Raw genomic sequence first — 22,177 nt, 5'->3', positions numbered from 1 at the left:
AAATATTAATGAATATATATACTTACAACTTTGTAAATTGAATTAAATTTTCATGTTTGATTGCTTTTTTAAAAGAAAAATCTAGTTTGGATTTGAGGGTGGGGATAGAGTTAAAATATATGTGCTGTTTGGGTTGGGGGTGAATGGTATATTAAAGGGGAATATGTGCTATATCCTTTTTGCCTTTTCCCCCACTGAAGTAATCTTATCTATTTGAACCTTCCAAAGGTGGTTATGGTTATAGAAGAAGTGGCCGAGATAAGTATGGCCCTCCCACCCGCACAGAATACAGACTTATTGTGGAAAATTTGTCAAGTCGGTGCAGCTGGCAAGACCTAAAGGTTTGGACCCTGTTAACCTTCTGGGATAAGGTTGGGCAAGAGTTGGCCCTGGCCGGGTAGGTCAGTTGGCTGGAGTGTTGTCCCAATGTGCCAAGGTTGCAGGTTTGATCCCTGGTCAGGACGCAGAAAAGAATCGACCAAAGAATGCATAAATAAGTGGGCCAACAGATCAGTGTGTCTGTCTCTCTCAAAGTAAATGGGTGGATGGCTGGGCAGAAAGTCGCAGTTGGGAAGGAGGAGTTTTATGCAGGCCTAGGCACACGCAGAATGCAGCGGTATTCTGTGGTTGAAGCCTTCCCGAAGCATTTGGAGACTCTGTAAGTGAAGTTTCTGTCTGAGCACAGAAGACATCGGAATTTCACCGCTGCCGTACGTTATGGGGCCGTCCCTCTAAGGCCATTCGGTGTTGCGCAAGATTTTCCTCCACGGAGGACGTGAGCGAGCAGCGGTTTTCAACTGTTTTCACCTCATGGCGCACGTAAACTAATGACTGAATTCTGTGGCACACCAAAAATATGTTTTTTGCCAATGTAACCCAAAAAAAATAGTATAATTTTGATTCATCACACCAGTTGGCTATTGTTGTGTTGGCTGCTGTCATTTTTTTTATTTGACAGTCCAAGGGAAAACAGGTCCGTGCCTCTGGCTAAATTGGTCAGGTATTGCATGTTTTAGAATTCTTGTGGCACACTGGTTGAAAATCGATGTTACAGAGAGATACCAGTGTAGGGTTTGTTTGTTTGTTTTTCAATTAAAGAAAAAGTTACAACCACCAGTGTTTCCTGCACCATCAGTTGTAACATGCAAGTTTACATCAGCTTCGAGTGTAGGCCCTCTTTGGTAAAAATGGTTATGTGACCCATGTTTTTTCATAAGGTTTATTTGATTTTCATGGAATATTTATCCTGAAAACGTTTTTAAATTACTTTTTAAACAAATTTTATTAATTTTTAGAGAAAGGGTAAGGGAGGGAAAGAAATGTCAATGTGTGGTCACCTCTCACACACCCCTTGCCAGGGACCTGGCCCACAACCCAGGCATGTGCCCCGACTGGGAATCAAACCAACAACCCTTTGGTCCGCAGGCCAGCGCTCAAGCCAATGAGCCACATCAGCTAAGACTCGCCTGAAAAAGGAAGGGTTTTGTTTGTTTGTTTGTTTGTTTGTTGTTTCTAGAAAACTTGGTTACCTTTAGATAACAAAGATGAGATCCAGAAAAAGATTAATTCACGCAGTCGGTCTTAGCAGAACAGCTGGACGTTGGGCCTCCATTGCAGCGGGCCCCTGCTGGGGGTCTGCCAGCATGGCCACACGCACTGGAGGGGCCCAGTGTTCTGAGAGCTGAAGGCTGAACACTGCGGGTGGAAACTGGACAAGCTTTCAACGTTTGGGTTAAAATGGGGCCTAACCAGTGTCCTCATTCGGTTTTATATTCTGTACCTTTGGTAGTTTCACTCTTAGGAAGAGAGAAGAATGAAGTCAATTTTCTAGTAAGTCAAGGCAGCCTTAAGAGCAGGCTTAATCCCAGGTCTGCCATTTATCAGTTACTCCACTTTAGCGCATCAGTTTCCTCTTGTGCTTCATATTCCTCGGCCATAAACTAGGACTAATACTCATTTCTGTTCAAGGTTATGTGAGAATAGAAGGCATTTTTATATAAAAAAAAGCCTATACTGGTTCCTGGCACAGTAAATGTTAGCTATTAGTCAAGGAAATGCAAAAATAAAACAGATTCAGGGGATATTATTACTTTTTAAAATCTGTAAATTCATAAGACCCCGTGGTGATGGCACTGAGATGAGATGTATACAGCAGTGCACCTCTGGTGTCGTTGAGGGCGGCCCGTGCTATGCAGCGGAGCAGCCACGCACTGGCTACATGTTGGTCAGCGGAGGACACGTGCCCTTAGACAGTGGTGGGTATTCCGTGTGGCCTGGGTGGGTGGTAGGCTCTGCACCGTCCGGGCTGGCTCTGTGTGGGTGCACTCTACAGGCTCCCACGACGCAGGTGCCTGACGACACGCTTCTCAGGCCAGAACACAAGCATGGCGTGGCTGTTAAGAATTCCAGTTCTGACGGCCGGCTGCTTACATTCAGACCCTGGCTTGTTCACCCACTACCTGAATGACCTTGGGCAGTCTACTTAACCTCTCAGTATTCCACTTTTCTCTTGTAAAATGGGGGTAATGATTATATCTGCTCACATGGCTGTAATTAGGACTGAATTAATCAGCATATAACTATCATACAGTAAACATTCAACATGTTAGCTGAAGTAAAGCAGTTTTTGTGCAAAGATGTTATTGCTGGATTATGAATAATAGCAAAAGACTGTGTGTGTGTGTGTGTGTGTGTGTGTATAAAAAACTTAAAAGTCCCAACAATTGTGAAATCCTCAGAAAAAGTATTGGGCACACAAATTATGAAGACATGTAAACATTTTATGATTCACTGAACAAAGAAATAGTATCAAATGGCATGTGTTCGGTGTTTATGACAGTAAAATATAGAAATGAAAGTAATAAAAATAAATTGCTACTGAATGTTCATATTGAGTGTATATTACATATAAAGAAATCTGGGGAAATCGGCCATAAGTCCCTGAGTTTTAAATTCATCTAAATTTCATTTCTTTTCGAGCACTAATCAGACCTCTCTTTTGTATACCACTCTTGTACATGTCTAGCATGTGAGCTGTACTCTCTCATTGGGCTGCATCAGGTCCTTAAAGAGAGCGAGGAAGAAGGCCAGAAGCAGTGAAGGGACGCGGGTGGGCTGCAGCCAGAGCTGGGCAGCCCTGTTCTGTGGCCTTCTTGTCTGTCACTTGCTTTGAAGCGATAACAATTTCGAATAAAATTGAAGTTCTAGTTTTATAATCCCTTTATGTATTTGCTTGTGTTATCTATATCTGTACATGTTTTTAGACAAGAATTCATAGTGAAATGTAAAAATCCTGAATTAAAAGTTGTGACAGGAGCCTGTAAAGCTTCTGTAAACAAAGGACATGCCAGTATAAAATCTAGAAAGTGATAGGTAACTAAAAGGTTTTATAGTTACACATAACTTTATTTAAAAGAACAGTTAAATATTTATTATCTCTACCACCTGCCAAATGCCTGATGCTACAAAGAACCTCGGTAAATGATCGGTGTGTAGATTGAAATATTTTCAGAGTAAACTTTATTCTGAGGAAAGCTAGCATTTCTTCCAAAAAGAAAGGGAAAACTTTTGTAATGGTGATTGCATTAGCTACTTTAGCAAAGTATGTGTTAACCTATCGGCGACTCTTTCCCTCCAGGACTACATGCGCCAGGCGGGAGAAGTGACGTATGCAGACGCTCACAAGGGCCGCAAAAACGAAGGGGTGATCGAATTTGTGTCTTACTCCGATATGAAAAGAGCTTTGGAAAAATTAGATGGAACCGAAGTCAATGGCAGGAAAATCAGATTAGTTGAAGACAAGCCTGGTTCCAGAAGGCGCCGGTCCTACTCCAGGAGCCGGAGTCACTCCAGGTACTGTGCCCTCCGTGTGCCAGAGCCCATGGGGACTCGTGGGTGAGAGCGCAGAGAGCCCGTTTCCATTCTCCTGCGGGGTTCTCGGTGGCGTGGTTCCATCTGGTTCAGTAACTCAAAACTTTGAACCGAATATTTATTTGTGAAGCTCTTGAACTCTTATGTCATTAATACAAATAGAAGTAAAGTCCTTTCTCTGAGGCAGGAATCAGTGACCTTCTTTGCCATTTCTTCTTGGGTTCGTCAGATCACTCCCTCATTGGGAGCAAACACGGTCGCTGATGAGCCCCTTGGTCACTCCCCCAGGTGCTCCAGCTACTCCAGACTGGAGACTTACTCGGCAGTTGCTCTGCAACAGGGCCAGGCACTTGTGAAAAAGGCAAACACGGTTCATGCCCTCATGAAACTTAGGCTAGTGGAGAAGGCGGGTGTTGAGGAAGTAATTGCCGATGTGCCGAGTTTGTCTGAGGACATGCACACGCACGACCAGTCCGGAGAGCAGGCACAGGCTTCCCCGGGACGCATGGTCGAAACAGCCCTGGAGCATAACTTGGAGGTGGTGGGCGGAGACTAGGTCTGCGTGTTGCAATTTATTTATTTTAGAGACGGGAGGGAGGGAGAAACAGAGGGGAAGAAACGTTGATGTGAGAGAAAAACATCGATTGGTTCTCCCTCATGTGCGCCCCAAACGGAGACCAAAGCCACAGCCTTTCGGTCCATGGGATGACGCTCCGCCAGCGGAGCCACACTGGCCAGGGCGGCGAGTCTTAGTTCTCCTGAGTCACTGATATATCCTTCTTCGCCTTCTCTTTTTTCCCATGCATTTAGTTGTTGGGAAAAATGGTTATCTGTTTTGAAGACTTCCCCATAGTTGAGATTTTGCTAATTGTGTCCTTGCGGAGGTGTTTGACACATTCCTTTAGCCTATCCACCATTCTTATAAACTCACCGTTAGATGTTGAGGCATTTCCAGCAAGGCTAGGTGCGCTTCATGAGTAGCGCTTCGTGCTTCCTGTTGTCTCACTCGTGTGGTGTCTGGACACCCCACTTTGAATGGTTACAGCGTGCATCGGTGTGTTCGGGAGTGGTTGGCCCGCGCCGTCCAGTACAGGGCTCTGCATCAACACCCCCCAACAGTTTCCGCATCTGTTGATAATCATTGGCTAGAGCCATTCATTGGAGGTTGCAAAATGACGACTTTCTAATTTTATCATTCCTTCTGCATTTAAAGGCTATAATTCTATAAAGGATGATTTCCCTCATCTGTTCTTTTGTTACCCAGAAATAGAATTTTTATCAGACATGCAAAATAGTATGGTACCTCTATTTACCAACTTTCAGAATATTAAATGTGCCCTAGCAAACCCCAAAGGTGATGAGGGTGGTTGTTTAGTATCATTTTGAATGAATTCTTAGGTGTTTATACATTTAATGTTTCATTTACTGCAGTCATCGTTTTTTATGCTCAGATTGTTCCCCTTTTTTGTCATTGGGAACCCTTCAAGTTGGCTCCTGTTTCAGTACCTTTTGGTTTGGTTTGGTTTTTGTGTGAATAGGCTTTATTGAATATTTCCCCAAACTTACTTTTTATTGCGATCATTTTCAAACAAAGTTGAAAGAATCATTTACAAAACATCCCTATACTTCCTTCTGGCTTCCGCAGCTGTTAGCATTTTGTCGTCTTCTCTCGTCTCCCACTCTGTATGTATGTACAATTCATACATGACAGAAGTGTGTTTATGTGTATTTATACACGCACCCTATACATTGGTTTTGTTGCAGTGTTTGAAGGGAAGTTGTGTAAATCATGACACTCCGCTCCACAGCACCTCGGCATGTCTCCAAGGAGAATAGTCACACTTGTTTTCTAACCTGAGAACATTCATAGTGACGCTGTCAAGTTATGCCATGTCCAGGCTGTGTTCCAGTTTCCCCAGTTGTTCCAGGGATGTCTTTGTAGCTGCACACTCGCGCGTGTGTGCAGGTGTGTGTGTGTGTGTGTGTTCTGACCAAGGTCCAGTCCAGTACAGACATGGGTTGCAAGGGGTCGGGAGGTCCCTTCAGTCTGAAGCAGTCCTCCTTCCCCCTTGCTTCTGTGACACTTACTTTCCTTGGGGTCTTTTTAAACACTATCTCCCATTCTGAATTTATTTGTGTTTCCTCTTGGTGTCACTGAATTTGAACTTTATCTCCTGAAGTACTTGTAATCTGAAATTTAGATCTAAACAGGAGTAAATAAGATACAGGTTCAACATTGTCGGCGAGAGTCCTTTCATAGATGACGGTTCCCAGGGACCTTTGGAAGTTTTCCCCTTCTTGCTGTGATGAGATCTTCTGGGCCCTTATTTTTTTTTTTTTTTTTCGTTCATGTCCTGCCTTATTCCTGGATCCCTTGTTGCTTTTGGTAGGCAATAATAAGAGTCCACAGTTTCGGCTTATTACAGATTTTTTTAAAAGCTTGGAGCGTGTTTTTAAAATGGCTCTCTGGTCACGTGAGTTGAGTAGAGGAGATGCGTGGAGAGCAGAGGTGGGCAGACTGGAGAAGAGGCCGAATGACCAGTATATGAGCAGATGGGGGGGAGCCAGGTGGCTGGTGTGAGGAGGGGTAAGTAACAGCGGCATCTGTGGAAAGAAGGAAGAAAGGAAGGAACCCAGCACTGTGGGTCCGGGGGAAAGTACATTATTATTAGAGTTGCTAAGAGTTTTGCGGAAGCCATCCAGGGGGGAATGTTTGTGAGCAGCTAGATCTGTGGGCCCAGAGCACAGGAAAAAGGTTTCTCTCAACTTCATGCCTGGACAGTCTGTGCTACACGTGTTTTCTTACTGAAAAACTGTCTGAGTGGACTCCATTCGGCTCCACTTTTGTCAGCAAGTATTTTTTTTTTTTTTTAAAGAAATGTTTTCTTCCTGCAGGTCCCGCTCTCGTAGCAGACATTCTCGTAAGAGCAGAAGCCGGAGTGGCAGCAGCAAAAGCAGTCATTCTAAGAGTCGATCTCGGTCCAGGTGGGTCTTCCTTGGTGTAAGTGGAGGGGGTGGGCAGGAAACATCCACACCATTTGCCACGTTGACTTGAATCATGTGACTACTAGTCTTACCTCACCCAGTTTCTCCAGCTCTGCACTGGAATCCTGGGGGTTTAGAAAGCAGTTACTGGCCGGGCCGTGGATTATATTGTAGGGCATAGCTCCACGTTCCCTTGGCCTTTGCATCTGACGATTGGCATCAAGTGTGAAGTTGCGTGTGAATTCGACATCACTGTGTCTTCTCAGGTCGGGCTCCCATTCCCGGAGCAAGAGCCGCAGCCGCAGCAAGAGTCGCAGCCGCAGCAAGAAAGAGAAAAGCCGCAGCCCCAGCAAGGATGACAAGAGTCGCAGCCGCAGCCGCAGTGTGGACAAGCGCCGCAGCAAGAGTAAAGATCAAGTTGAAGAGAAGGTTCAGAACAACAACAACACCGGGAAGTCCAAGAGCAGGAGTCCCAGTCGACATAAAAGCAAGAGTAAAAGCAGGAGCCGGAGTCAGGAGAGAAGAGCGGAGGAGGAGAAGCGGGGCAGCAGGAGCAGGAGCAAGAGCAAGAGCAAGGAGAAGAGCCGGAGTCAGGAGAAAGGCCTCCGCAAGAGCAGGAGCAGGAGCAAGGGAGGCAGCAGGAGCCGCAGCCGGAGTCGCAGCAAAAGCAAGGACAAGAGGAAGGGGCGGAAGAGAAGCCGGGAGGAGAGCCGCAGTCGGAGCCGCAGCCGCAGCCGCAGCAAGAGCAAGAGGAGCAGAAAACACAGCAGCAAGCGAGACAGCAAGTCGGGCAGCAGCGAGAAGAAGAAGAAGGAAGACGCCGACCGCTCCCAGTCCAGATCGCGGTCCCGCTCGGGGTCGAAGGAGCGGGACCGTGCCAAGCCCGAGTCCGGCCAGAAGGAAGGCCGAGGGGAAGGCGAGGATGCTGGCACCAATCAGGAGACCCGGTCCCGGTCGAGGTCCAATTCTAAATCCAAACCAAACCTTCCATCAGAGTCACGCTCCAGATCAAAGTCGGCTTCAAAAACCCAGTCTCGGTCCAAGTCTAGATCCAGGTCTGCGTCCAGATCGCCTTCCCAGTCTAGATCCAGATCCCACTCAAGGTCCTAACTGGCTACGACCACAGCTGGAACTACCCGAGAAGTTTTGTACATGTTCGGTAGCCGTAGCACAAGTGGTTGAAGTAGAACATATGTCACTGCTGTACATTTTTAACTCCCCCAATGGTGTGTCTACAATTGTTAAATCTAAGTGCTTCCTCTCTGTAAAGCCTCCTGGCACCAGGCCTTCCTGCTCGACTGAAAACAATCTTCTCTTTGAAAACCCCCTTTCCTCATGGCCCACAGTAGAATATCCAAAATGCCTTGGCTTTCAGGCCTGGCCTTTCTTACAGGGAGCTCAGTACCTGGATGGGTTTAAGGCTGGAATGATGACATAGGTAGGTATGGTGAGTTCAACCATTTTTGCCCCTGAATTGATGCCCTTTGATGTACGCCATTTAGTGAAAGTGCTAAGTCTTAAGTTTCCTACCACTTTGGTTTCATATTTTTGGACTTAACAAAGTTGTGAATAGCACAGTCAAGGAAAATTGATACCTGCAGTAACCCATAGGAAATAAACTATAGAGTTCCATATTCTGGTATTGTGATTATATTGTTTTATATTAAAAAAAAGAAAAGAAAAGAATTTTTTTTTAATTTTATTTTTCCCCGTCTTGCAAAGTATAGTGACCCCTGTTTCCATTAAATTTGAATAAAGACTATTTTTGCTTGACAAAATTTCATGGTTCTTGAATCAAAGTTGCATTTCCTGGTCTCTCTTGATAACTCTCTTCTTAGCATAGAAAGTTCAGTGCATGATGACTGCAGCTTCCTGAGATCACATCTAGGGAGCCAGCATTTTTCCTATAGGATTTTTCTCACCCAGCAGTACAAAAGAATCTAGTTTCTTAGGAATTTACAGCCCTTCCTCTCTTCAGAACCTAGGACTTGGCCCTGACCACTGTAGGGCCAAGCTACATGCTACAAAGCGAAGGGTCACCAGTTCAGCTCCTGGTTGGGGCACATGCCTGGGTTGCAGGTCCATCCCTGAACGGGCCACATGCAAGAAGCGGCCGATCAATGATTTTTTCCCTCTCTTTCTCCCTCCCTTCCCCTCTAAAAAGTAAAATCTTTTAAAAAAATTTTTTTAAGTTAGGATTTTAACTCGGGTTTAAGCAGGGTTTCCACAGGACTGAATCTACTTTCCTTAAGCAAAGGTTTCTAAGTGGCTGCAGGACAACGCCACTAGCCCACCACTGTGAATACATTTTAATTGTTTCATCGTTTGATGAAGACGCACAGGCCTGCTTTGGAGCGCCCATTTGTCCAGGCCCAGGCCGTCATTCCACATTCTAGGCACCAAGGAATGAAGACAAGATGGTACATTTTAGCTTCTATAGTAGCTTCTATAGCAGTACTTTAATGCTCACAAGAATGCATTTAATAGGGAATTTTCCAAAAAGGAAGCAGCCAAAGAAATACAATGGCCCACTATCATTAGCCTCTGGATGCTCAAAATCCACACATACCTTTCTTTTCATACTTAGCCTTTTCTCCCCTCTCCCTCCCAAAAAAAGAGTGGAAGGCAAAAATAGGGATAAAAAACAAGGGTAATGAAAGTAGTAACAAATGTAGTAGATATTAAACTATGTCAGTAACCACTTGAAATGTCAGTTATGTAGACTCATCAGCCTTGGCCTGGTTTTGCATCATCCTATAAACTGAAAAGTCACAGTTTAAACAGTTTGATTCCCGGTCAGGGCACATGCCTAGGTTGTGGGTTCGGTTCCTGGTCAGGGCAAGTAGGAGAGGCAACTAATCACCGTTTCTGTTCCTCTCTTCCTCCCTTCCCCTCAAAAAAAAGACTTTCAGTGGAATTTTTAAAACAGCCATCTGTATGTTGTTTAAGAAACCCATTTTAAATATAGAGACACATTAAAAGCAAAGGGATAGAGAAAATTCATGGTAACACTAATCAAAGAGGTGTAGGGGCTGGGGGATACATGGTGATGGAAGGAGACCTGCGGTGCTGCACGCAATACAGTCTACAGTTGATATCAGTGATTGACAGGTTTAGCAGGCAGCAAATCAGTACGGACAGTTGAACTGAAGAGTGCCATCAGTGAGCTTCATCTAATTGACATCAAGTAATAACAGCAGAATACACATTCTCAAGTTCACATGGATCATTCAAAATAGACCACATTCTAGTCCATAAAACACATTACGAAATTTAAATGCCAAGTATGCTCAGACCACAGTAGAATTAAACTAGAAATGAACAATAGAAAGATAGCTAGGAAGTTCCAAGATGGTTGGATATTAGACACATATCTAAATAACACATGTGTCAAAGGAGAAGTCCTGAGAAATATTTTGAGCAAATGAAAATAACAGCTTACCAAAATTTGTGAGATGTAGCAAAAGCAGTCTTGGAAGTTTCAGCATTAAATGCTCCTATTGGAATAAGAAAAAAATCTAAAATTAATAATCTTATTAAGCTTCTGCCTTAGGAATCCAGAAAAAAGAACAAGTTAAATCCAATGTAAGCAAAGGAAAGAAAAATTAGAGCAATGAAACTGAAAACAGGAATTCTATAGAGGAAATCAACAAAACCAAAGGTGATTCAGGAAATTTATAAACTTACAGTTAGGCTAACCAATAAAAAAGGTAGATATAAATAATATCAGAAATGAAAGGGGCCATATCACTACTAATCCTGTGGACATTAAAAGGATAAAAATGTTATGAGCAACTTATCCCCACAAATTTGGTAATCTAGATGAAATGGTACAATTCCTTGAAAAATGCTCTACCAGGACTAATAGAGAGAATAACTAAAAGCACCAGGCCCAAATGGATCACTGGTGAATTCTACCAAACATTTAAGGAAAAAATTATACCAATATTCAGTATCTTCCAGAAAATAGAAGCAGAGTAATATGAGGTCTTAGATTTCTTTCACCAGAGATCTTGTACATATTTTGTTAGATGTCTACTTAAGTAATGCATTTTTGAAGGGTGTTAGTGTAAATGGTACTGTTTTTAATTTTGAATTCTAGTTGTTCATTGCTGTACATAGGAAAGCAATTGACTGGTATATTAATCCTAACTCATTTTATTAGACCAGCATTATCCCACCATCAAAACCAGACAAAGACATTACGAGAAAAGTATAGACCAACATTCATGAACATAGGTTTAAAATATTAGCAAGTAGAATCCAATGATGCATAAAAGGAATTATACAATAGCTCATGCAGGGTGACTCAGAGCAGAACATAGGTGGGGACTGACCTTGGCCTGTACCACCTGGGAAACCCCAGAGCCTGCACACCCAGTGGGCAGCTACAGACCACATCAGAGCGCCACCATCCTGCTCCTGCACAGCTGATCCTCCACAGAGGCTGGACATTGGTGGTCAGTGGTCACAGCCAATCCTTGGAGCTGACTGGCCTGGGTAAATCTGTTGATATGCCAAGCAATCAAGGCTCAACTACAAGAGGAGGATGTACTCAGCCCACGCAGTTGGTGCACCTTGAGTATTCAGCTTGGGTGATAGGGGAGGCTGTGCCACTGGACCCTACAGGACACCTACTACATTAGGCCATGCTGCCAAGATAGGGAGTCATAGCAAACACACGGAGTTAGTTAATAGGGAGAAGTTAGTTACAGAGAAGTTGCCAAAACAAGGATACAAGGAAACATGGCCCAAATGAAAGAACAGATGAAAGCTCCAGAAAAAGAACTAAACAAAATGGAGATAAGCAATGTATCGTGTAGAGTTCAAAACATTGGTTAAAGGATGCTCAAGGAATTTGGTGAGGACCTTAAGAGTATAAAAAGGATCTAGTCAGAAATGAAGGATACACTAATTGAAATAACAATTTACTGGGAAACAACAGTAGAGTGGATGAAACCAAGAAACAAATCAATGATTTGGAACATAAGGAAGCAAAAAAAAAAAAAACCTAATCCGAACAAAAGAAAAAAGAATGGGGAAAAAAAAAAAAAGGATAGCATAAGCAGCCTCTGGGACAACTTCAAGCATTCCAACATTTGCTTCACAGGAGTGCCAGAAAAAGAGAAAGAGCAAGAAATTGGAACTCTATTTGAAAAACTGATGAAAGAAAACTTCCCTAATTTGGTGAAGGAACTAGCCATACAAGTCCAGGAAACACAGAGAATCCCAAACAAGATGGATGCAAAGAGGCCCACTCCAAGACACATCATAATTAAAATGCCAAAGGTTAAAGAGAATCTTAAAAGCAGCAAGAGGAAAGAAGTTAGTTACCTACAGGGGAGTTCCCATAGACTGTCAGCTGATTTCTCAAAAGAAACTGCAGGCTAGAAGGGATTGGCAAGAAATTGATTCAGAGTCATGAAAAGCAGAGACCTGCAGCCAAGATTGCTCTCCCCAGCAAAGCTATCATTTACAATCAAAGGGCAGATAAAGAGCTTCCCACACAGGACTTATTTAAGAAAAACAAGATCAAAACTATGAACAATAAAATGGGAATAAATACCTATCAACTGAATCTAAAAAACAAACTTAGCAAACTAGAACATAGACCATTATAGATGTTGACAGGGTTTTGATGATTGCCAGATGGCAGGGGGCTGTGGGGGAATGGGTGAAGAGGTGAGGAGATTAAGAAGTACAAATAGGTCATTACAGAATAGCCACGAGGATGTAAAGTACAATATAGGAAATTGACTAGCCAGAGCATTTATATGCATGACCCATGGACATGAACAGTTGGGGGGGAGGATTCCCTGAGGGAGTGAGGGTGCTGGGTGGAGGGGAGGGGCAAAGGGAAACATTGGGACACCTGTAATAGCATAATCAATAAAATATAGTTAAAAAATTAAAAATTATACACCAAGACCAATTGCAGTTTATTCCAGGTATGCAAGACAGTTCAACATTCAAAAACCAATTAATGTAATCCATTACATGAACAGAGCAAAGAAGAAAAATGACATGAGCATATCAATAGACGTAGCAACAGCATTTTTGAAAGCCTAGCACCCATTCATAGTAAAAACTCAGCAAGCTAGGAATAGTTTCCCTCAACTTGATAAAGAAATCTACAAAAGACCTACAAATAACATCATACATAATTGTGAGAAAATAGATGGTTTTCCCCTAAGAGCAGCAACAAAGCAAGGACATCCCCTCTCACTACTCCTTTTCAACACTGTATTGGATTTTCCAGCTAATGCAATAAGACAAGAAAAGGAAATAAAAGGTAAACAGATTAGGGAGAAAACTATTTGTAAATTACATAATCTACTCTATAGAAAATCCCAAAGAATCAAGAGAAAAATTCCCCAAACTAAAGCAATTACAGCAAGTTTTCAGAGTACTAGATTAATATATAAGTCAATTTTTTTCTATGTACATCAATGAACAATTAGAATTTAAAGTTAAAAACAGTACCATTTGCATTGTTTAAGGTATAAACCTAACAAAATACATACCAGCTCTCTGGTGAAACAATTCAAAGGTCTACATAAAAGGAGACATTCCATGTTTATGGATACGAAAACTCAATATTGTTAAACTGTCAGCTCTTTCCAACTGGAGCCGTAGATTCAATGCAATCCCAATCAAAATGCCAGCAAGTTATTCTGTGGCTATTAAACTGATTTTAAAGTTTATATGAAAAGGCAAAAGAGAAAAAAACAAACAAACAAACAAACCCAGGACAGCCAACACAACACTGAAGAACAAAGTCAGAGGATTGATGCCACTCAACTTCAAGGCTTACTGTAAGCTTCAGGAATCGAGACAGTGTGGTGTTGGCTCAAGAATAGAGAAGACAGATCAGTGGAACAGAATAGAGAGCCCAGAAACAGACCCACACAAATACTGTTAACCAACCTTCCGCAAGGAGCAAAGGCAATTCAGTACAAAAGGACAGTCTGATTCCCTCAGCTGCCCCACTCCCCAAAGGTAGAAGTAGGAGACTGCGAGGAAGCAGTCAGTCACGCTTTGACAAATGTCTGCTACATGTTTGTGGTATCTGGTGTTGGCCTGGAGGATTCCAAGAGGAACCCGATGAACCAGACATGGGACTTCTCTTCAGGAAGCTTCAGCTAGTTACAGAGCTTTATTTTTTGGTGCTAAAAGCCATGTAAACTTGACGCATGCTCAGTGCAGCTATACAAGGCAAAAATCCCGGGATTTGAAATGCAGGTGCTTCATTTCCCCGCCAACACGCCAGGCGAGTCAAAGACACGCAAACCCAGGGCTTGTACCAGAAGCATGTAAGCCACACGGGACACCAATCCCCAATGGCATGCACAAGAATGTCTTCAGCAGCTTTATTTGTGATAGCCCCAAATTAGAAACAACCCAAAAGTCTTTTCAAACGTAGCATGGATAAGTTGCGGTACAGCCCTACGACAGAGGACTGTGTAGGTGAAAATAAGCAAACTACAGACGCGCAGCCACACGGGTGAATCTCCCAAACGTAAAGAAGCCAGACGCAACGGAGCACAAACTTAATTTCACATACATAAACTTTTAAAATAGCCAACTAAAATTTTGCTGTTTAAAAAAAAAACAAACACTAAACTATAGTAGTAGAGGTCAGAAGAGCATGTCCTTTCGGATGGAGGGAGGAGGTAGCCGTTGGAGAGGACCCTGCGGGGCCTTCCGGAGTCTGGCCGTGCGCTGTTTCCGGACCAGAGAGCAGGGCTGGGTGGGGGCTTGCTTCACGAAAGTGGACGGAGCTGGACATTCCGGTTTTATACTCACAACAAAAAGAGTTGTGTGTATATTGTACTGGAGGTGTGTTATGCTCACAACAAAAGGGTTTTACTGAAAGGCAGGTGAAGACTTAATCAGATCCCACTGGAATCAAATTCCTTCTTTCACAAGATAGAACACTTATCCTCAAGGCACACTTCCCAGGAACCCCTGGTGTTTCTGAGAGTCTATTAAGAACCTCAGGGTATTCCTAAAGAAATGCAAATTGGAACAACCATTCCGTATTATTTACATCTGGTATCTATTAGGAGCCCCTACCTCCCCACCCCCAGCAGCCCCACTAATTCTGAACCGCTGGCTATAAATCACCCGGAATGACAGAAACCCAGAGACAGCAGCCGGTGCTCTCACTCTGGGGCACCCACCCTGAGAGGCAACTGAAACAAAGAGAAGAAGAGCACCCAGTACAAAGGTCTTCACCCTGCCCACAGGGGTGGCCATCGAGACTGACAGTGGGACACTCCCAGACCCAGTCTCCTCAGCACCCGCAGGGGCCCTCTGCACCCACTGGTCCGGTGCACAATTCTCTACCCCATTCCTGAGTTGTTTTTTAAGACTTTATTTATTTTCCTGGCTGGCGTAGCTCAGTGGATTGAGCGCAGGCTGCGAACCAAAGTGTCGCAGGTTCGATTCCCAGCCAGGGTCCATGCCTGGGTTGCAGGCCATAACCCCCAGCAACCGCACATTGATGTTTCTCTCTCTCTCTGTCTCCCTCCGTTTCCTCTCTAAAAATAAATAAAATCTTAAAAAAAAAAGATTTATTTTAAGACAGAGGCAAAGGAGGGAGAGAAACATCCATCGGTTGCCTCTCACACACCCCCAACCGGGGACCAGGCCCCTAATACAGGTGTGTGCCTTGACAGGGAATTGAACTGGTGACGGTTCAGTTGGAAGGCTGGCACTCAATCCACTGAGCCACACCACCTGGAGCTATTTCTATGAAAAAGCTTACAAAGGTTTACATATTGAATATCATTTAGTGAATCGTCTTTATTGGGAAGACTCAAATTACCTGAAAACTGAAAACGTCACGACCACACATCAGCGACTAGGGCCCAGCGGTGTTTTGCATTTAGCTACCATGGAGTGGGCTGTAGACGCCTTCAATGATCTTTGAGTCACCTCAGTGTTTTCCCTGAGGCGTCTCTCAGCAGGAGATTCAAAAAGTCTCTCAGAACATCATCAGTGGTTCTTCCAAACCAGAACCCTGTGCTGGACCCAGTGACGTTCCCGACACATGGCAAGGGCTCCCAGGCAAGGGTGCATTGGCCGAATGATTGGAGGTGCCGGTGTCCTGTGACTATCTGAGGACATTTTCTCATCTTTTGGCTCCTGGAACATGATGAGGGATGTAAGGCTCCTGGGAAATGTCAGTAGGATACCAAGTAAACGATCCAGTACTGTTCTGTCCTGCCCGCCCACAAGGCGCAGCGGAGAGGCTTTCCACATGGCAGGTCACCTGGGGCTCACAGCGGCCTCCTAAGGTCAGCGTGTTGTCCGAGTTTTACAGGTGAGGAAATGAGAGATTCCAGGAATGGTGTGACTCTCACCACCTTCTTGCTGTGTGACGTTGGACAAGTTACTTAAAATCTCTGGGCCATCATTTCCTCAAATGTAAAATTCATACCCCTATCTCCCTACTTTGTTGAGAAGGCTTGGAGGCAGAGAGAGCTGGTCTGGAGTCATTTCATCCCTGAACCTGCAGATGAGGTCAATGTCAATCATACCAGCCTGGCTTAGAGGAAGGGCTAGGTGAGTGGTAACCTTGGCCTCAGATACCTTTCCTGCCCCCGCCCTCATACCAACCCCTCCACTAGGGGGGGGGGAGGCACCCCTCCAGGGATGCCCACTGCTGCCTGCCATGTCCTCGGTCTCCTCGTTTGTAAATGTGCCACAAAGCTGCACTGATGCCCACGTCCCTGGGTCCAGCTGCTCTCTGCATCGCTCAGCATTGGAAGCGAAGGAAGGAGAGGGTATTTGTGAGGGAGCTCCCCAGGCCGTCTGACCCCTTCACCTGGTGACAGAGGCATCGCGAACATCAAAGGACCCATGGCTGTCTGGTAAAAACGCAAACCTCTGCAGGCCAGGGCCGAATCCCCAAGCACGGGACCGAGCCCGGCGAGCCTGCGGCAAGTCTTCCGAGACCAAAGTTTGGGATTAGATCAGGCCGTCCTGGGGTCCAGCCCAGCTCTGGCTATTACCATGTCTGTACAAGCGTTTCCGGTCGGCATGGCCAGAGCGGGGCGGTGCTGCCCTCTCTGAGCCGCCCGGAGGATTACAGAGGGACCGCACCTGCAGCGCCTCCTGCAGAGGGGCTCCCGCGCTGGTCTGACTCCGCCTTCCACTCCCAGAGCTTCGGCCCTTACGGTCCACCACAGTTTTGTGCCCTCTTTCTCCCGCACCCTGACCTCCCCCAGCGGAATCTGTCGTGAGAGATCTGCACTGTGTCAGGGGAATGCATCCATAAGGCCTGAAGGCCGGTACTCTGGGTTCTGGACGGGGCCCAAGGGGGACGCGTACGGCCCAGGATGCCCCCCATGAGGAGTCAGCGGAGAGGTGGGATTGAGTCCCCGCTGCAAACGCGGTGGTGCTCTGGGCCTGGAAGGGAGAGGCGGGAGGAAGTGGGCTGCGGATGGGCAACGTGAGCCTCCGCGCAGGGGAAAAGGAGCCCGCCGGTGCAGGTGCAGGGCCTCGCCTCCAGGTGGCGCCAGGCTGGCCCTGGCAGCGACTCCACCGGCCTTTGGCGTCCAGACTTCTCTGAGTCCACGGACTCTACGTCTCCATTGCTGTGTCTTGGGCATAGTTCCTGCTGTTCCAGCCCAGGGGCCTGGGTCCTAAGCTCTCGGCACAGCTTGGAGGCAAGGGGTTACTCCCCGGAACTGGAGTCCTGCCTCACTGAGATGGGGAAGAGTCAACTGAGGTGATTTAACTCATCATCAAGCTGTGTGACTTTGGGCATGCCAGTCACCCTCTCTGGGCCTCCTTCCTTTGTCTTTATGTTTACAAAGGACTTTATTCAGACCTCTGGAAAGCTAGCATTTGATCCCACATTGCAGACAGGACTGGGACCAGTCCAGCGTTGCAGTGTAGGGGTGGGAGAAACTGGACCATGTGATCTGAGAGCTGGTCTCTGCAGGGGAGGGCGACCAATAGGTAGATGGAGAGACAGTCCCCACAGGCCTAAACAGGAAGCTCAGTTCTGCATGTGTGACACAGGTGATAATGGTACTTCATGTTCAGGGTGGCCTTGCACACTTGGAAGGTAAGGACATAAAGGGCCTGGGAGCCGACAGAGTTCGACCAGAACAGGGCATTCCCGCTGTTGTCCCTCAGCCTAGGGATCAGGGCAGGAGGCTGGCTTTGCCCTGTTCCCCAGGAGGGTCTCGTCTCCTTGACGTTCTCAGTGTCACCCGGGCTCTGCCTGTTTCTCTTTCTGGGCTGGGGAGAGCCGTGGAGACGGGGACCCATCCTCCCTAAGGGCTTTGCCATGGCCCAGAGACACCAGGTGAGCAGCCCAGTGGCCCAGCTCAGAGCTTCCATGGGGTGGGACAGGGAGTTCACGTTCACATCCCAGGATCCTCCAAGGGCCTGACCTTGGATGGGACCTTGTCACTGTGGGGAACTCTTCTGACCCTGAAACGCAGTGGGAATGCCACTAGCTGGGTCACCCCAGTCAAGTCACTGCCCCTCTCTGCGCACTGGTTTCTGCCCCTGTAAAAGAGAGCATTCGAACTGAGGTTCTGGAGTCTCCTTGCCAATCCCTTTCTGAATCAGCACACGAGTCCTGCCTGCGAGGGACAGAATGCAGAGGCAGAAGCTGTGGGGGAGTGCTGTGACATGCCCAAGGTCACTTAGGGGAATGACTGAGCAGCACAATCAGAACTGGGACTCAGCCATGCGGTGCCCCCTGATCCAGCCTCAAATTCTCAGTTGAGGGTGTGGTCGCTCCGGAGGTGGGGGCATTTGGGCACAGGGCTGTGTCCCAAGCACTCCCGGGGCAGCCCTGACACAGGATGGTTTTAGAAACCCCTGGGGTTCTGGCAGGAAACCCCGGGCCAGCCAGGTCGTTCCCAAAGTAGAGGCGAGAGAAGGTGAACTTCCAGGCCCATGGCATTTGTTCTGTGGCCCCAGGTGAGGCTGTGACATGCAGGAGATGACAGCTGCCCCTTGCCCGGTCCCTGGGGCACAACGCATCCAGGCCCCGCCTTCAGAAGTGAGAGCCCAGGTCACACAGAGGCCAGCGCAGATTCAGGAGGAAACCGGTGTCCCGACAGAGAGGCGACTGCTGCCCACACAAGCAGGCCTGGTGGGCACCCCGCTCGGAGTGGGAGGGCACTGCTCCGTCTGGCTGTGTGTCTCTGGGCCGCCTCTCTGAGCCAGTGTCCTCATCTGGAAACCAGGCTTAACATCGACTCCCTAGAGCTCTCAAGGGACTTAAAAGAGGTTACACCTAGGAAAGGGGACCCTTCTCTCCCCCACCACCCCAAACAGGCTCAGGGAATGTTTCTACAGCCCCCAAACGCTGCCCTCTGATCCTGGAGCCCAGCGGTCAGGGGAGGGAGCCGCTGTTTGGCGGGCACCCGTCCACTTTGTGCCGGATGTTGGACATGTGTATTTTTAAAATCCTCACCCAAGGATGTGCCGACTGATTTTAGAGAGAGGACAGGGGTGGGGGTGGGCAGCACCCATTGGGTGCCTCCTGTATGCATCCCGACTGGGGATCAACACCACAACCTAGGAATGTGCCCTGACCAAGGATCGAACCTGCAACCTTTTGGTGTACAGGACTACACTAAAGAAACTGAGCCACCTGGCCAGGACTGAACATATGTATTCTTATTTAATCTTCAAAACAACGCTGGGAGTTAAATACTATCTCCCCATCACTTTTGTTTGAACAGATGGGGAAACTGAGATGCAAACAGCTGAGTCCTCCCCTGCTGTCTGCATGGGGCCGAGGGGTAGAGATTAGGAAGGGGCCTGGGGTGGGGGAGACACAGGCCAGCCTAGGGCCAGTTGTGGGCAGGCACTCTGCTGGGCACTGGGCTCCAGGGCTGAGCAACACAGATCCATTCCTGCCTCTCTGAGCTCAGGGCAGGGCGGCACAGATAGGAAACAGACTGTTTCCAAACACCGACCTCTGTGTGCCTGAGCACCGTCAGGGTGTGTGATGGAGGGGCTGACCTGGCCTGGGGGCCAGAGAAGGTCTGAAGGATGAGCAGGAACCAAAGGAACGACCAGGGGGCCCCACAGCACAGATCAGAGGGTGGAAACAAGTCCAGCTACCCAGGAAGGGCGAATGTGAGAGGGGCAGGGGCCAGTTTGTGGAAGTGAGAAGGGATTTTAAATTCCACGTGGACCACAACTGGGAGCCACTGAGGGTTTTAAGCAGGAAGTGAGTGGGGGTTCAGATTCAGGGTAGGGGTGTTCCGTGTCCCTCTGCACATCCTGCCTGCAGGACAGCTCCCTGGGGCAGGGAGAAGGTGGCTAGTTCCAGATCAAAAGGCCAGGGTCTGGGAACTTAATACATTCAATGGAAGGGGAGAGGAAAGAGCCTAAGGTGGCCCCTGGTGTAGCTGGCCTTGGAGGTGGGGGGCAGTGGGGCTCTTCACAGAGGGTGAACAGGAGGAACAGGAATGGCCAGGATTACTGGGCCCAGGGAGACTTCCGGAAAGGTTGTCTGGCTAGTAGTGAGGCTGGGCTTGTGGGCCCAGGTTGGAGGAGCCCCAGCTCCGGGTGGGGGAAAGGAGGCCAGGGACGGGGTGAACCCAGGAGGGACAGGCAGGAAACACAAGTGGGAAACACGAAGACAGGTGGAGTGCCCGGGACAAGGCCAGCCAGGCGGTCCAGGCTTGGCCTCCAGAGTTGACGTCGCCAGGAAGGGCAGTGACCGAGGGCGCAGGAGGAAGGGGTCTGCGAGGGCGGGGGGCGGGGGGCAGGGTGCGGGGAGTCAGTGTGCGCCCGGGTGGGTGAAATACAGAGTGGATTTGGGGGGTCTCACACGAAGGAGGTGTCGGGAGGCGGGAGGAAGCAGGAAGGAGGCTGCTGCCTCAGTGGGGCGCAAGCGGCAGCCCAGGCGGAGAGCTGAGGGCGTTCCCTTCCCAGCTCAGGCCGCCGGAGCCCTCAGTCCCACGGGCGCTGCAGGAGGATGGTCGTGGCGGAGCTCTCGGACCACAGGGGGCCACCCTGGAGACGGGGCTCAGCTCCACCCCGTGGCCTCCTCTGGACACCAGTAATCTCCAGGTCGGTCCACCCTAGGAGGCTCTGCTCCCAGGGGTGGCTGAGGATGCCTGGTCCCCAGGGGCTGGGAGAGGGGGCTCCCGGGAGCGCCTGTGCCATCCCCAGTGCCTCTCGACCGAGCCGGGGGGCAGGAGCCGGTGTTCGAGGCCTAGCTGTGCCATGAGGCTTCGGGACTCGCTCTGCCACGCGCCGGGAAGTGGGGTGGCCCAGGCCGGCGACGTCCTCCAGTTCCCCCTCTCAGCCTGGGGCGCACAGCCGGGTCTCATTACCTCCCTCACCCCGCCCCTCGCGCCCCGCGTGCCGGGGGGTCTCGGCGGCCGGGGGAGGGGCGCGCTCTAATCAATCCCAGGCCGGAAATTCCTCCCGAGGGGCCCGGCAGGGCTGCGGGAGTGAGGCGGGGGCCCGGCACGGAGCCTGGCAATCCTCCCGCGCCCCCCTCCTCTGAGCCCGCCCCCCGCATCATGGAAACTGGGCTGCCGGCCGACCCCCGCGCTCGGCGCCACATTCTTGCCTCTGGGGGCGGGCGGGGCGCGAAAGCCAAGTCGCCCCAGTCGGGCCGGTCCGCGGGCGCTGTGCGGCCCTCGGTGCCCCCCTCCCGCTTCGGGACAAGCGCCGCCCTCCCCCACCTCCAGGCCGGACGCATCTTCTTAGGGGGTGTGGGGGGCCGAGCAGGACCCGCGCAGCACATTTGATTCCCTCAGTTCTGGGCTCGTCCGAGTACCCGCACCCGCACCCCCGCCGCGACTCCTGGCCCCTGAGCGCTGGCTGGGGGGACCCGGCTGCGCCCGCGGCTGCGCGCCCCGCCCTCACGCCGGAGTTTAGCCCCCCGTTGCCTGGCGGAGCGGACGCCATCTGCCCATTTCACAGGTGAAGGCAGTGAGGTCGGGCAGCGGAAGGGCCGGCGGGGCAGGGACGCGGGCCACCTCCTCCGGGCAGCTGCCCGGACGACGCTGGGCGTCAGCGGCTCTCGGAGCCCCCGCGAGTCCCCTCCTCGGCGCCCGGCCCGAGGGCGCCTGGGCAGCGCCGGACGGTGTGCGGCCTCGGACCCCTCGGGCGGCGGAGCCGGGCAGGGGGCTCGCGGTTCCCTCTCGCGGGGACAGGGCGCCCTCCCGGCTTTTGCGGACCTAAGCGGGGCACTCGGGCCGCGTCTGCACGCGTGCACCCTGCACCTACCTGCGACCCGCAGACCTGAGTTGTCGCCTCTTCCCGCGGCCGGGCCCGGCGGGGCGCGGGCCGGCCCGGCCCCGGGACTCCCGGAGGGCGG

General features: G+C 49.0%; 1 protein-coding gene and 1 long non-coding RNA gene across 2 annotated transcripts in view; one reads left to right on the top strand and one right to left on the bottom strand.

Annotated features, from left to right (window-relative positions):
* SRSF4 (serine and arginine rich splicing factor 4) overlaps nucleotides 1-8,633 on the top strand; it is a 26,002-nt gene extending 17,369 nt beyond the window's left edge. Inside the window, exons 3-6 of the mRNA XM_045859717.1 lie at nucleotides 229-341; nucleotides 3,638-3,852; nucleotides 6,766-6,855; nucleotides 7,122-8,633. Coding sequence (XP_045715673.1) covers nucleotides 229-341; nucleotides 3,638-3,852; nucleotides 6,766-6,855; nucleotides 7,122-7,965 — 1,262 coding nt within the window. The 3' untranslated portion in view covers nucleotides 7,966-8,633. The remainder of the gene's footprint in view (nucleotides 1-228; nucleotides 342-3,637; nucleotides 3,853-6,765; nucleotides 6,856-7,121) is intronic.
* On the bottom strand, nucleotides 3,862-22,177 carry LOC123832168. Its single transcript, XR_006788011.1, has 3 exons — nucleotides 22,087-22,177; nucleotides 10,298-10,352; nucleotides 3,862-6,509 (listed from the first exon to the last, which is right to left on the bottom strand). It is a non-coding gene; the product is annotated as an uncharacterized LOC123832168 (long non-coding RNA).

The sequence above is a fragment of the Phyllostomus hastatus genome, unplaced genomic scaffold, assembly GCF_019186645.2.
Source record: "Phyllostomus hastatus isolate PE091 unplaced genomic scaffold, TTU_PhHast_1.1 phas_scaffold_182, whole genome shotgun sequence".
Taxonomy (NCBI): Eukaryota; Metazoa; Chordata; class Mammalia; order Chiroptera; family Phyllostomidae; genus Phyllostomus; species Phyllostomus hastatus.
The sequence above is the reverse complement of the archived record's forward strand: the minus strand, read 5'-3'. Positions and strand labels throughout refer to the sequence as shown.